Source organism: Harmonia axyridis, chromosome 1, assembly GCF_914767665.1.
Source record: "Harmonia axyridis chromosome 1, icHarAxyr1.1, whole genome shotgun sequence".
NCBI lineage: Eukaryota > Metazoa > Arthropoda > Insecta > Coleoptera > Coccinellidae > Harmonia > Harmonia axyridis.
Genome location: NC_059501.1, coordinates 21,318,456 through 21,335,132, shown reverse-complemented (window position 1 = coordinate 21,335,132; position 16,677 = coordinate 21,318,456). Strand labels below are relative to the sequence as shown.

General features: G+C 33.4%; 1 protein-coding gene across 1 annotated transcript; it reads left to right on the top strand.

The window, feature by feature from the left end:
* The first annotated feature begins 11,477 nt into the window (after positions 1-11,477).
* On the top strand, positions 11,478-15,606 carry LOC123671204 (neuroparsin-A-like). Its single transcript, XM_045604927.1, has 3 exons — positions 11,478-11,675; positions 13,264-13,362; positions 15,183-15,606. The coding sequence occupies exons 2-3, from the start codon at positions 13,298-13,300 to the stop codon at positions 15,448-15,450; spliced, it is 333 nt and encodes a 110-aa protein (XP_045460883.1). The 5' UTR covers positions 11,478-11,675; positions 13,264-13,297; the 3' UTR covers positions 15,451-15,606.
* The last annotated feature ends 1,071 nt before the right edge of the window (positions 15,607-16,677 follow it).

Sequence of the window (16,677 nt, the reverse complement as noted above, 5' to 3'; positions counted from 1 at the left end):
TATAGTTGTCAATGGAGTAGAGTTTGTATCAAGCCATTCCTTTGCAGAGCTTTTTTCTCTATTGAAAAACATATATATCTCGATCTAGACTCGACTCTATGTTCCGAACATCTCTTGGTTCTAAAGAGAACAAATGTACATTCAATTTTAGTAAATGATTTAATAATTCTAAGATGTTGAATTGTTCGAGAAAAAAAAAAATATTGAATGCCCACCAACAAAATCCCTTAGAATAGGTAGATATATCTTGCCATTGCAATCTTGATTGAAAGAAATCAAATTATTAGATCATTTGAGTTGAGGCTCTAGATATGCCAACCCGTATAACGATTCCTTAAAGATATTTGAAAATTTTTTCATAATGACACCTGGGGGTAGCTCCAGATATTCAGAGGTTGTTTAGTGTTAATAGCATAATTTGCTATCTATTTTGTAATACTGCGTGGAATAAAACGTCTAAACATAGACCCAAACAGAGTAAAAAGTATAAGCCGCGTATCTCAATATCCGAGTACAAAGTTAACTTGACTTGTTTTCATCCTGTGATTTTTATCGGGAGATGTTTGATGATATTTACTGCGTATTCGATATAGTTAGCCTGATCCAAACAAAACAATCATGTTTTTAGAGTTTGTTATGCGTAAAATCTAATTTGTTTCTTTAATTTTTGGATAACCTTTATGAAAAATATATTTGGTGTTTGCAATTTGCAATAATTATGTTCCGAAATAACCAGTATCAACAAATAAATACGAGGAAAGAAGATCTGTTTTCAACATACTATTATTATTTTTGTAATGGAGATGGAAATCGAGGTGGGTGGGATTGGGATGGTTTGTTTTTAAACATGAGTGCGTTCATTCAAAAAGGTGGAAGTAGGAGGTAGCCTTACGAATGTGTGGCTGTGCTTTATCATTTGATCAATTAAGTTGGAGATGCTTTCGTTTTCTTCCTCTCAGATCCCTACTTTGACTTTGTATGTTTTGCTGAGGTCAATATAATTTTCTCTGCAGAAGCTTTTTGAAATATGCACATGCTGATAGATTTCCGTCGATCTATTGCATAAAAATTATGTCAATGCAAATGGATTTTCTAAAGTAGGTATTCGAAAGCAGCAGGTTTATTGATATTGGTTCTTTAATTATATGTTCCTAACATATTACAGCTTCCAAACGACTTCACATGCTGGTGATCAGTCTTCGAATATTCTCTTGTGGAATATTATTCCATTCATGACGACGAGCTTCACGCAGATCTTTTGAATTATTGGACGATAGAATCGTTGTTCTGACTCGTCTTCCCAGTTGGTCCCATAGATGTTCGATGGGATTCAAGTCAGGACTTCGTGCTGGCCAATTGAACCTTGAAATTCCAACTCATTCAAGTATGTTGTCACTTATCGAGCAGTATGTGGTCGTGCATACTGCATTATCATGTGATTATTCATGTGATCTCATGTAAATCGAAGCACTTGGACGCTCTCTGAAGAGTTCTGAACCTGTCGCAGGTCTGTATGGTCGTAAATTCAATTCTGAGAGACATAGTCTCTCTGTCATCATGCACTGAATCATGCACTTACGTTCAACCTGAAGTACCTCCATCAATCGATTGCAATAATTGTCGATTTCGAAGATTTGTGGAAACCATGAATCTCTCATCCTCAATGCTGTGCACCGTCTTCTTCCAGATAAGGTGTTCTGGTCAGCCTGCCTGCCTTCTGATGCCTTGTCAATATTTTTTGGACTGTAGATAGGCTTTCTTTCATTCTTCTAGCAACAGACCTCTGGCTCAGTCTATTTTCAATAAGTGGCACTATTCTCGCACAATCTTTAAGTGGTTAACTCATTTTGTGGAATTGTTTCTTTCAGAGCGTCTTATTACTATAGGCATTCCTGCAATGTTTTGACGGAACCGGCAAAAAGTTTAATCAATTTTTAAATGAATGATTGAATGATTGACCTCTTTTAAGACTGCCGCGTTTATTTGCCAAGGCGAAATGGTAGAAACAGAAAAGAGTACTATCACCAATCCTATTCATAGGCCAAAGTAAGACTTTTAACGAATATGCTAATAGAGGAATGGATGATGATGAAGAGGTGAGAGACGCTAGGAGAATATAGGCTTAATGACAGTTTTTGAAATGCCCTCCTGTGATATAGGAATACTTCTATTACTTATTTTGGCAATGAACTCAACTTTCAAGACAAATTATACCATTTAAATCTAGCGTAAAAACTCTCAAAGGTGTCATGGCGTCCGCCTATGAGGTAACCTTCTCATAATCTTTCATTGCATATTTTATGTCTTTATAAACGAAGGATGACTAGAAATTTTAGTTTGTCTAACTATTCTCATCTCAATTGAATTTGGATTTTTTACTGGATTTATGGATTTTTCAAAATGGAGATTTTTAGGAGGAAATAATTTTTTTCCCGAATGTTAGTGATAGCAAATAATTGTTATTGAAAATGATAGTTTAAAGAGGATTATACAATTAAATCTATCGCAATAAATTGATTGGTACCACGAATCATATTCTATTAATACCTGATAATATTTGTAGAATAATCATGAATAAACGGCAATAAAATGCTATAGAAATCTCGCTTTATTCGGCCTCCCACTGTTGAATGATTATAGTATTACAGATTGCTTTCCCCTCGTGCCGGTTCATTCGCAGAGTTCATCAACAAATTCGAGAAACGCTTCAGATGTTGTACAAACATCCGCTCTCTGATAAAATTCAGCTGATGTTGCGATTTTGGCGAAAATCGAATTGCTTATCTTTTTATGGTCAACACTTGATCATAAATGTACCGATTGCTTGATTGCTGGCGTCTTTTCGATTTAAAATATTTTAAAACAAGCCTCGAGTCTACCTCCTCATACGCTCTTGGTGATTACATATATCTACATGAACATACAACTTTGCTTTAGCCGTTTTTTTTCCGAAATTCGAGACTTTATTGTAAAAAACTGGATATACATTTATGATTTGAAGTATTGCTCACCTTGAATATTCAGTTTGACAGTCGACGTAGAAGCAGGGCCGCAATATCCCCATGATTAAATAAATAAATGATGTTCTGCGCTTGGGATTATCGTAATGAACCCACTTTTCGTCTCCAATCACAATACGATGCAGAAATCCTTTCCGTCTTTACCTTGCAAGCAGCTGTTCACAAGCAAACAAACGCCGTTCTGAATCTGAATCATTCCCATGACTTGCAGGCATTGTTTCAGGCTTGTTGCCTCACTTCCAATGATCTTGCCAATTCTTGTTGCGTTTGGAACGAGTCTTGATAAAATAATGCCTGCAATTCTGCATCTTCGAGAACCTTCTCTCTTCCACCGCCATGCTGGTCTTCGACGTCAAAATCACCGTTCTTGAAGCGTTGAAACTACTATAGGCACGTTCTTTCACTAATAGCCTCACCATAGGTATTTGGAAGCATTCGATGATTCGATGAGCCTCAGCCCCAAATTTCTTCATATCAAAGCAGCAAATTGAAACCTCCTGAAAATGACGAGAATTTGGCTCGTTAGCTGACATGTTTATTTGGCTCATTAGCTGACATGTTTATTCAGGAATAACTTTATGATGCAGACACAAATCGACTAATATTTCGATGGCGTTATGTTTACAAGTACCTAAGCTTATTTGATGACATCTACGATCTATTTATTTCGACTACCACTACCACTTACCGCTAAAGCCATTGCTAAACGGCGGAAGCGAAGTTGTACACCTAATATAAACAGTTATGTGGTCCCTAAGGGTTCAGTTGGCACATCAATGCTCAAAAGCTGCTGGCTTTACATCAATGCTTCCTTCATTTTTTATCATTCCTGCATCTTAATCTATTAACTAAATAGCATGCGTAATATCTGGATTAAAATACGTAGTGTTCTTGAAATATTTACAAAATTTCTGAAAGAAGTTTATTCAACTGAGAGCTTGTAGTCAAACATATATCTTTAAAATTTTGGAATTTCGGCTTAGGCAATAGGACCTTCTGCCTATTGAACACAAGTTGCCATCATGTCTGAAAAGACCAATGCTGGGAATGATAAACAAGATGCCAAAACTTTGACTCTCCTCAAGGCCAATGGTGATAACGGTACGAAAACATACAGAGATCATTGAAACATTCAATGTTCGACATGAGGTCCATTTATTGGATAAAAATTGGGGAGGAGAAAGTTGAAGATATGATTTATATCATTCCTATATACGATCATGATTTTGGCATGCAGTGATAACAAATATTGCCTGAATTTAATTTCTGAATTGCGAGATTCCATTCTAGAAAATAGAATCAAGTACGGCAGTTATCATTCAGTTCTACGGAACAGACCAAAAATAACTTTCAATTACGTAATCAATCCATAATTTCTTTCAGTGTCACCGAAATATTAGATTATTTTCATGAATAGTCAAAATAACACGATAGAATACACCCGATTATAATACTGTCCATTGTTTCTGCTTATCTCTAGCGAGGTAGATGGATATTTTGTTATGGTTAGCGCGGTGTTAATAAGAAATCTAACGAATCGGTGGAGAGTTTGAACATTTTTTTACAAATAATAGTGGATGATTTTCCATTTCCATAATCATTTCTTTTATTCATCAAGATTGATAATAGTTTATCCTCACAAGTATAGGTAATACTACTATCTCTAAAAAGTAACAGGATTTATTGTATAGTCTAGTTAGAATCTTTTCATTTTTAGGATTTGATTTCAACACTCGCCTTTCTCACATACATTAACGTGTCTCAAAAGTCTTGGCACAAATCTTAACCGTATGAAAAAATTTAAAAATTGAAATGTCGAGTTGATTAGAATAGTCATTCAATGATTTGTCATTTTAGTTCAGTTTGAGGAATTGATAATAATATAAAAATAATTGATAATCTATTTTATATTTATTGAAGAGGATCTATGTAAGTGCTTCACGCTCAAACGATTGCACCGAATTGGATAATTCTTTTTTTGTTGTGTTCATTACTGTCATGAAAAGGTTTATATTACAAAATATTCCGAAGAAATTGTACAGAAACGGTTTCCTCCCACCGAGCAATGTACAAGAGTATTATTATTATTATTGGAGTATAATTTGACACTTCGAAGGATGTATTTTGGGTTGCCATGTGAACATGCGAAGCCGGGGAGGCAGCAAGTGGATTATAAATCAGAGATCAAAAAAAGTTTTCAAAATTTTTTTGTGCATATTCCTAAGGCTCAAATATTTCGACTTTTTGAAAATCAGAATGTTTTGCAAATTGCGGAGAACGATATATGTTTCAATGCGAGGAAGGCTTACCTAAGACTGTTAATTGTCTACATATCAAATCAGTTAATCGTATTGGCCAAGAGTAAAAGTGAAAAGTCGTATTACGGTTGGTTTCAAGAATACAATTTCCAGAGAACTGAAGAGAAGAGGTGTATAATATCATAACAGATAGAAATTACAGAATTAGTCGCTAAATCACTTAGTCCGAATATCGATATGATGCAGTGCTTCAATTTCGAATAAAAGGTTGCTATTTTTGATCTTTTAATTGATCGTATTCTAAAAAATTGCCGTGAAACCATGTTCTCTCTTTAAAATTGTATGAAGAAATTGGTGCCAAAACTTTTGAGACATTACGAGTTTCAATATGTACCCGTACAGCTATAATTGAAAAAAAACTTTCAACGTAACTTTCCTTTTTTGGATGGAGAATGATTGGTAGATAAAGGCAGGTCAGGTTATTCCTCTCCTACTAAACGAACTGGACTAACAACGATTTCAACTGAGTTGAGAAAAAAATTTTCTCAATTCTGGTTTACTAACCAGTGGTTTAACACTTTTTTCTCTAATTCTGTGGTTATTCCGTTCATTCTTCCACATCTTGTAGAACAAAATCGTGCGAGAATATATCAGAAACGCACAGTTTTCATGGTTATATTTTATTATTCTATGTTGGCACTCCGAACTTTCCGCTACGGCTTTATCTGTCAATTCATCAAATTGCCTTAAAAGAAATTAGTTCTGCCAACCAACATTTTTCAATGCAAAAATCACTAAATTATATTTATGGAAATATTTCATTAATTTCAATGAAAATGCAATGAATTAGAGAAAATAATGTATAATACTCGTACAGAAGGCTCATTCTACCACTCGTTCATTCCAAAACTCGCCACTTCGTGGCTCGTTTTTGAATTTTGAACTCGTGGAAGAATATCAATGCCTTCTGCACTTGTATTATAAATAACTATTCCGAATTTGTTTCATGGTTGAGTTCATGTTGAAAATTTAGGTTGAATTGCATTTTACACACAAAGATCCATTTAGTTCTGTTCTCAGAGTAATAAACATAGATAGAGGGAGCATATGTCATTTTCAGTAAGCAAATTTTGTCCCTAACATGAACTATCAAATTTGACATGAAGCGCGCGGAAATGAAATGGAGTCAGTGATATTTCACTCAATTCGCGAGTTCCTCCACAAAGAACGCACTCTTTATGTACCTCAGTTTTATATATACGTTTTATATTAACTCAAAATATATTGAAATAAATACCTAAATATATCAGAAATTCAGAAAATAAACATCAAGTGCTCCAAATGACGTGAAACAACCGATGACACTAGGAGAGCAAAAGTTGAAAAACCTCGGATTTCAGCAGGTAGATACAGAAAATAATAAATATTCTGTTCATTATAAATTCGACAATTATGAAAAATATCGGATTCCAAATATACAAATTTGCATATTTAACCGTGAATCACTCAAATAAATATATTTCATTCAATATAATATACATTCATAAAGATGTAGTAATTGTGGATTCACAACATGGAAACGTAATCTAAGCATGTTGGGGACATGTAAAAATTGCATATACTCCCTCTATCTATGTTTATTACTCTATGGCGAGCTTTATGGTTCTTTCGAAGACGACAGAAGTCTTTTCTCACACCTTAACCGTTTTTGAATGCAACATACCGCCCATATAATTTGATTTTCAGAAAGTAGGTTCGCGTAAACATCAGGTAAAATCTTTTGCTGAACATCTGGAATATAGGCTGCGATACAAATTTCAACTGGCTGAAAATTATATAATATAATGACTTCTTAATTTTCTTCATAGTGAAACTCTTTGAAGAGATCACAATCTATCATTATTTTGGGAACTCAAAGTGCATTCTCCTGCACAATGAAGCAGAACTATAATCATAGGATGTTTTACGTATAGAGAACTTGTAATCACCGTTATTTGTTTCACATTGCCCTGTTATTTATTATTGTTTGATGAGTACGAAAAATGATAGCTGCGAATGTTAAAAAAATAGTCAAGGCTTTCTTACGTACCTTTTTCAATTAAGTCTTGAAGAATACTCATTTTTCTTACAGTGATGAATTCGTTCTAGTGAGTTCACATATACATAGTGTAGTCTAGTTCAATAAGGTATAGAAACTATTTTCTTGAATATATTTTGAATTTAGTCATATTAATGATCCCCAAGAAAAAAATTATTTTCAAAGATAATCACATTTCAATATTATATTTGTTTTTGGGAAAATACAATATCTTTTTGAATACCAACAGTATGTACTTGAAGGCAATAAAATTATGATTTTTTCGTGTAAGGATTTATAATTTATAAATATAAGTTATTGATTAGAATGAAACAACTCCGAATGTGAACATATATTATTGAAAAAGTTACACTTTGGTTGAATTAGTTGTAAATTACCGTTGAAGAATTAGAATTTTGTTTTCGGTCGAATAGTAAATTTTGAACTGTTCAGGAAAAAGTAAAATATGCACTTCTATGTCCTTTCTGCTGATCTTAAAGCAACCGTTTTTCAAATTTTTTCTTCTGGAAATACTTCTTCATTGATTCTAAACGTGATCATTATGTCTATTTTTAGAACTCATTCGTAAGTAAAGTCAATAAGTAATACAATCAATACAGAGTTTATGTACACAAAAGACAATGTGAACATATTGAAATCGAAGTACAGACAACTTACACTTATGTATAATGCATACACTTGTCCCTTTTATTTGGTGTATATTGAAAAGGGGAAAAATACACATTTTTATCAACGCTATGTTAGTCAAATATTTTGTTCTCAAACATTTGAATCAAAAAAAGATTTATCACTGAAGTATTTGAGATGAGATTTTTTACATCACATATTTCATTGATAATAATCAGTGTTATTTTTAGAGGCAATGTGAGGCACAATGGAGATTCTAAATCCTAGTTTGGAAGATCTACTGAGGGGTGGATGTTTATTTGTCGGGGCGGGCGCTGAAAAATTTCAGGAAGTTCATCATTTCTACCAAATTTCGTCCCGATGCTTTTGTCGAGAAGAAAATAATTCTCGAATTCTTATATCTTTTCAAGGGGTCTTTCTTGACAGGGGATCACAATTTGACAAAAATTCATATAACAAACTGTCCTTATTTTTGGCCAGGGACTCCGCTCACATTGTGCAGATATCTATCGATGGATCACCCTGTATAAGTTGTCAAAAATTTCTAATAAAAAAAAATTTGGATTTAGGCCTTCTTATAGTCGTTAGAAAAGAATCCGGGAGAGTAGTTGTACCAAAAATATTTACATTAATGAAATTGAGGGCAAGCCTTAACCACTAGGTCAAGTAGATATGAAAATAAAACTGGGATAAACGGTTTTGACTCCACGCACATGAATAGATCAAACACGACGTTCTTTACCCGAAAGTTCATGAGAATATTATAGCACAGAAAAAATTAGTTGACAGTACCTATTTTTGTTGATCGACTTTGGATTTGAAATGTTAGATTCTGTAAATATATCTGGGAGTCAATTAATTAAAAACTTATCGAATGTTTACGGATAAAAGATTGATGGATTCCTTGTTATTGTTGTTGAACTTATTATTTCAATTTCAAAAATTATATCACGTTCCGTGGGAATGAATTTTAACCTTTCAACCGATGGTATTTCTTCAGATAAATTCAGATTTGTGCACACCACACAGAACTATTCCTCAGAGTAAACAAGATGAGTGATCGGATTCAAACACATAACAAATACAGGGTGTACTAAAGTTTGTTATCCCATAATTTTTTTCCGATTTTTTGATAATTTTCATTGCAAAATTTGGTGTACCACCCTGTATTCTCGAAAGTACGATGATGAAGGAGCAGATCAAAGCAACATTTATTCTAGAAATAGGTAAATTGATTCCTCAAGGATCAAACTGGATACAGTAAGAATCTGTGAAATTAAGGATGATAGGTACGTAAAAAAAGATACAAAAAGTCTCAACCAAATTAAGGACGCTGCTAAAACCATAGGATGGTACGAGATCGACGATAAGAGACATCGAAGCCAGAGTACCCCAAGGATCGGTCAAAGGGTAGCTGCAGTTCAACATATACATATATGTCGGACATACGAACACATAGAATATAGTCACGAAAATTAATAACCAGGCAGGCAGAATACATTGGCAGCACAACAGTAACGAAAGAAAAAGCTGGAAACGTTAAGATCAGACAATAGAATGGAAAAAAGAAGCATCTAGGGACTATTGCAAGGCACATTAAATGCATAACTATATGAACAACGATTAGAGACCCATGGACATAAGCTAGAAAATTAGAGAAGAATCGAAAATTGAAACTTTCGATGAAATAAATATAAATAAACAAAAAACAACCTGCTAATAGCAATACTAATGAGGCACATACACAGTGAAGTAAGAATAATAATGAAAAAATTCTAAAAAGAAAGATAGAAAAGAGGACCTTATAATCCCAAATAAAATGACAACCAGAAGAGCGATAGTTCTTCCCAGCAATCAACAGTAGGAAAACTTGATACCAGAGGAAAATGGAATTGAATTTAAGTCTTCATACAAGGACTCCCCATACATAGGAGTCGAAAAAATGATGAAATTTCACATAATAGTTCTATTCTTTTGGCTTGAAAATGAAAATTTTTGAACCTCATATTGTCAATAATTAATTTCATTATTTCAGAGCACAAGGAGTTACTCCATCATTTCAACACAGAAATGAATTTGTAGTTGAGCTTTTAATCAGAAATTCAATTATTTCGTGTATTGGTATTCTCTTTTGAAGATATCTTCAAAAGAGATTCTGGATTTGTTTGTTCCTGAACTACGAACACCGAATTGTTACAATTTTTAAAATCTACCTACCTGAGAAGATTCGTGGTGTGTCATATTGAGTAGAATAGTTTTTAATTAATCGTGTTAGTGTTAAAAGAAATAACTACTCGACAAGTTCATTAAATCGATTCTTTTTAGAAATCCAACTGTTTTTATGGAATAACCCTAATATTGAAGCTCTTCATGCCCCTTTTCGAAGGTATCTCACTAAGCAAACTTTAGTGAATATAGCGTTTGACACTGATTATAAGGTTTTGTTTTGAAAAAAGGCTACCTTCAGACTATAATTTTTCTAAGAATTCCATAATTATTTCACTACTATCGATGTGTCTCATTTGCATTTGACTACATATGGATTTCAATTACAATTCTTCTTGGGACTTCACTCGTGAATAACAAACAGTTGGACAGTAATAATTTTTCACTTTATTGTGGCATGTGAGTACCAATGGTGAATATCAATGGGGAATCCAATTTTTACCATCGAAATTCCACCATTCGGATTGTTTTTAGGCTTTCTTCGTTTCTTCCACTCATCGGGCATGTAAGAATATCATGTGACACAAATATCCTGCGTGTCAGTGTGTGAATCCCCTATTTTGGACAAAACCTTTTGGCGATAATACCCCTAACATTTTACCGTTTTGCTCTTCAATGAATTCGTGGAAGCTACACGGAGCTACCAGCCCTCCAAACTGTATCATGATTTGATCCTCTGAGAGTGCACAGATGACGTAAATGAATTTCATTCAATAATAAAGCGCCTCTACTGACCTTTGGATCAGGTAATTAGATTTGTTTACATTGTCGGTTGCCATGACGATGAAAGGAAAGTGTGCCATAATCATGAACAGTCTACTGGTCAAAACACAGAAATGATAGGAGGACGACTCATTTCCTAAAGCCACACGCCAACTTTTCCTTCAGGCGTCTTTTATGTAATTATGGTCAATGGTTGGTTCTATTCGAAACTGTCATCACTAGATGGCTGTCAATTCGTAAAGGATCGAGGTGATTGATGACGACGCCTCTCCCAGTCTGTCTTTTCTTGGGGGCAGACCAAATAATCGGATCCCCTGTTGGATAATCACCAATTATGCCTATTCTCCCACAATATTATAAACAAATTTATTTCTAAGAGATAAGTGTGACTATTATTAATTACGAATGGGACCAACTATTTATAGAAATAATCTTCAGGCAAAGATAAGACGTCTGGTAATACCAGAAATATGATATCCTAAACAATCCACTGATTTTCAGTCTTCACTTGCATCTCGAAGGCTCAATACACAATAGCGCTTGGACGTCTGCACTTTCGTGAATTTCACTTACTGTTTCGGTCTTGTGTTGAGTTCGAATTCCCTCGTGTCAATCCAGTGGTTTTCGGGTAAATGTATTTTAAACAGTCCATCGAATTATTGTGTTTTGGTGATTCAGACTTCAGAACTTTAAGCTGCAATTCTGAACCCTCTTAATTTACCGGTGAGTTGATTGATTAACACTAGGTACTACATAGTATCATGAGCTGGTTCTATGAAAATTTGGCGTGGTTGTGTTAGCTTGCAGTATTATTTCAGTTCTTTACTTCAAATTACAGACTTGGGGTGAACAACCTTCAACTCAATGTTTGAATAGGGGAGGCGACTGGCAATTTACTCAAACCATTTTTGAATTCACTAAATAACAACATTTCATTGACAAAATTCTTCAACAAAATTATCATATTTGAATTGAATATTTTCGAAAAACCCGCGCCGATTTTGAACTCTTCTTTTTGAAGTACTAGAAACACACAACTTATAGGATAATTCTATGTAAGGATGGTTAGGATTATTCAACAAGAGAAAAAAGGCTAAATTCTTCGACGTTTTTGCCAGTTTCGATTCAGTGAAAGTGTTGTTGTCTTCATAATCCTGTCGGTTGAAAAACTGATGTAAAGTTGTTTGGCACGGAGTCATAAAGGAAAAATATATCAGACTAAACAATCATTGAGTAAATTCAACAAAAAACCAAGCCGGTAGGATTTCCAAATAAATACATTTTATAATTTTACGGTTAAATGTGGGCACCTTAATATATTTCAAAGATTATCATTTATATTTCCAAGGAGTAATGAATTTGTTCTTGTTGAACTTCTCTTGAATTGAGTGTAGATGTGCGAAAAGAAACACAAGCATTTTTTTTTGGGAAAGACGAAAGTTTCGTACTCTTTCTATCGATGAGGAAATATTCCAATCTAAAATAATTAACTCAAATTAATTTCATTACTCAAATAGTACAGGGGTTTTGTTGATGTGGATTCCTCATTATTCAAAAGACATTGAAATATTCTCTTGAGTACTTAAATTGACGAGTATGTATTAAAAACTGTTCGAAATCCTAAATTTTGAAACATTTTAAAATGCACCTGATCTTTTAACACTTACTGAAGCTCTTGTTCTTGTTGATATATTGGCTAAGCCATGTTCATTTCCATGTTTAATTATTAAGGATCTAATGTTACCATGAATCATAACCACCCTTAAACTGAAGTTTCAATTCAAGTTTTGAGTACAAAGTCAATTCATCTCCAATCTATTGAATTTTATCAAAGTTATTCGGGGGTTAGAAATGCAATTTTTTGAGTTGATTAATTGAAACTTTCGATTTTTCAGACTCCATGAAATTCGTACTGAATAGTTGTTTTCTTTTTTGCGTGAATCATAATATTCCATCATAGAACAGAAAACAATGATCAATATTTGTTTCAATATCCTTTACACTCAAATGGAAGATATAGCTATTCAGTATTTATCATTGAGAACCAATGCTGTTCTCTACTTTTGTATATTTTTGATATAACGAAATTAAAAATTAATAAATTAATTCGTTCGGCTTGATCTTTCATTTGGACAAGTTCTCCTTACAAATGCAGAACCGAAATCCTGTTGATCAGGATCATTTTGCTTTACTGATAGTTACTAACCTGCCAGGGTATATTGGTTAATTTTTTGTTCGAGTAACTCAGCACTATATCAAGTTGACTTCCCAAATGGCTTACATAAGAATTAAATTAATTTTTTTGTTACAGGTAATTATTTTTAACTGGTATAAACTGACTGAAAATGAGATTCTTCCCATCAATTCTATTGATCGTCGCGATCTTCATCCTCTCTGACTATGTACGATGGTAAGTTGCAACAATTTGTTACAGTTTTAAATTGTTAACATATTTCGGAAGATGTGTCTTATGGGATCGATTTTATGGATGTACATCAAAGTTCAGCTAAATGCATTCAGAATAATATAACTTCTTAAACTAAATATAGAACAAGACTTGAAGTAGTGGTTTCAAATGGCGGAATCTTTAATGTGCAGAAATATTGCTTTAGGAGAGACATAAACAATACCATCATGCACATTCGCATTTTTAAAAAATTGAAAATTCTCTCAAGTAATTCAGAATTGAATTATTGCTTTTTTATTATCAAAAGCATTCTCAACAATCAACTCTTGTAGACGTCAAAGACGAATGGTTATTGGATTTACAGTATCATTAAAATCTTTTTATGTTGAAGTTTTTATACCTACTCTTCTAGGCAATAAGCTATTTCTGCAACATCAAGTTGAAAGACCCGAAGCATGTGTATATCTACTGAAAATTCAGGTTATAGGCAAATAATACCTTCTGTTCAATTTGTTCAAGAACATACCTATATAAGATTTGATAGTCGATAAATGAAGTCTTGAAATTTAGTTGATTACTTTTGATCCCAAAATAAATTTCAATAATATGTTATTGTTATTATTAAGAGTAAAAGTAAATGGTCGGTCTTAATTTCCAAAATATCTGACCACAAAGTTTCTTCCTGAAAAGAAGGTAATCAATTTGCAATGCAAATGCCATGAAGACATAGAATCATGCTACTTTCTACACCATATCATTTATTACTCCATTGATATAATTTTTATGAGGAAATGAAAGATCATATCAAAATAATGAATGTATGTTTGAAGGGTACCTACGATTTTCCCCTTTTGATATATATATATATTGTATAGTGCTGCTTCTGCTTGCTGTGAGTTCAACACACCATGGAAATCTCGTCTTTCTTGTACCTTCTCGCACCTTGGCATTTCTTCGGCCCTCCCAAAAAATATCGTAAAAGATTCGAAAAAAATTATTTCGTTCTCCTATACTCTATATCAGATCAAAATTTTTTCCATGTAAAATAGCTGAATTTCTAGGAAACTAACTGTATCGATAAACTTTATTGAGTCTATTCTCGTCTCGAGATTGCAAAATTACAGACATTTGGTCAAAATATAATCAACCTGGAAAAAAATTCCATATTTAAGATTTGAAGTAACAAGAAGATACCACATATTTTATTCAGAAAATCATGTAAACGAGGCATCATCCTAAACAATTGTAAAAACAATATTTTTGCGTAATTGTAATTGTAGTAGTTATCATCACTTTCACTTTCTCAATAATAAAATCGAATTGAACCTAATCTTTCCTATATTAGAGCATTTTTGTGCAAAGTTTACAGAATTATATTCATAATTAAATGCAATTTTCAAGTCTCAAGTATCTGAGGAAACAAATATTGGATTTGATATTTTTTGAGATAGATGTGGCAGGAATATCACTTTAATATGAACGTCAATTTCGACTCTTCAGTAATCAGGTGGAAATCACTTAAATTCAAATTAAGGCAAAAATAAGAGGATCCTGCAAAAGCATCACGGGCAATGAGGCGTATCAAACTCAGTCGCTGAGTGCGTCCTTCAAGCAATTGTCTTAGACCGGTAAAACACACTTACCGTTCTTGAAACTCACTGTTATGGTTAAGACGAAAAAATCAAATAACACATTCATGGTCATCTTGAAAGGCAGATTTTCATCTTAAATTCCGTTCTGAAAGAAATTTATTATGAGGAGAAAAATACTCACATAAAGTTTTCAATAATTATTTTTTTTAATTGTGGCTTTTTAATTTTCAGGAGTACGGCGTGCACTTGGTGCCAAGGTGAAGAATGTAACGCACCCCCTCCACAATACCCCTGCCCTTACGGAGAATACACGAACAGGTGCAGAAGGAGGGAATGCTTGAAAGGACCTGGAGAGAAATGTGGAGGACCAATTCGTAACTCCTTCGGAGACTGTGCAACCGGTCTGTTTTGCTCTAGCGAAGGAAGGTGCTACGGATGCTTCTTGGGCAATCTTGAGTGCTACCCTCCTCAACCAAACAAGAATGTTAATCAGTATTAAAAAAGGCCAAATAGACCTAACCAATCTGGCTGCTCTCATTACCTCAGAACGATGATTCTCACATTCAGTTCGCCTGGTTGTATATAATCAATTATTTATTTCCATTATGTATTTATAATCACAAAGACTCATGACGAATAAATCTGTAATATTATATTAGATGTTTTCATTACTGTCAACTCTTTGGTGAAAAATCCTAGTTTGATCTTATAGAATTTCATAAATTTACGATAAGATGTAAAATAAGAATTTCTGGCTTCGTGCTGAGTTTCATTCACCATGTAACCAGAACTAAAGGAAATTTAAGAAGAAATTAAAAAAGAATTATCGAATAGATGTACCATGTTATCACAAAACCGACATAAATTTTGAGTGTTGATATATAATAACAAATTTTAACCTCATGCAAAAGTACCAGCTTATAAAATTATTACAACCAAAGAAAATAAAAAAAATATATATTGAAAAAGATCTACCCAATATTTCCGTGACAAAAGACCCGATCAGGTTGAAATTTTACTGGTACTACATGATCAAACTGTGAATTCTTTTGAGAATGAGAATCAAATTTGAAACAAAATTATGTCTTTTATTTTAAATTCAATTTTTTTTTTGAAAAAAGTGTGCCATTCAAAGTAATAAGTGAATTAATTCCACTGATTGCATTTTTTTATGGCAATAACGATATTCCTCTGAAACGTGTTGAAAATATAGATTTCGAAGTCTAAAGGGAAAAACTCAATAATCTGAGTACTGTCCTGGAAATTTATTGGCCTCCGTCAGACATTTTGACGCCCCGGCGAAATAAAGTTTTGCCGCCCTGCTTTGCCTAATTTCTCTCAGTTTTCGTTGAAGAAGCCCCTGTAATTCCCCTCAGGCATCTTTTCAATTTCAGATAAAATCATATTATTTAATTCAAACCTTTTAAATTTATCAAAAGACGTTTTGTCGATTTCATCAAAAAACGTCCTGCATTGTTTAAAAGTATAAGTCTATAGTGAATAGACGAAGTAATTCTGAAAGGTGCATTTAAGTACCTATTTATATTTTCATTACAATAGTTAAAGCACATATTCGATTCAAGAAAATTGGCTCCTGGTAATTTTATTATTTCACTACAAAGAGTGGAATTTTCACTAAGAAAACAGTTCTGTGTCAAAAAATATGTCTTGTTTTAATAACTGACTGCGCCCCTAAAATTTGGCGCCGCTGAATTGGACTGCTGAT

Excerpts from the sequence above, each read along its gene's own strand:
- LOC123671204 (XM_045604927.1), top strand. The coding sequence starts at position 13,298 with ATGAGATTCTTCCCATCAATTCTATTGATCGTCGCGATCTTCATCCTC. Across the intron at positions 13,363-15,182 it reads CTCTCTGACTATGTACGATG|GAGTACGGCGTGCACTTGGT; the intron begins GTAAGTTGCAAC and ends TTTAATTTTCAG.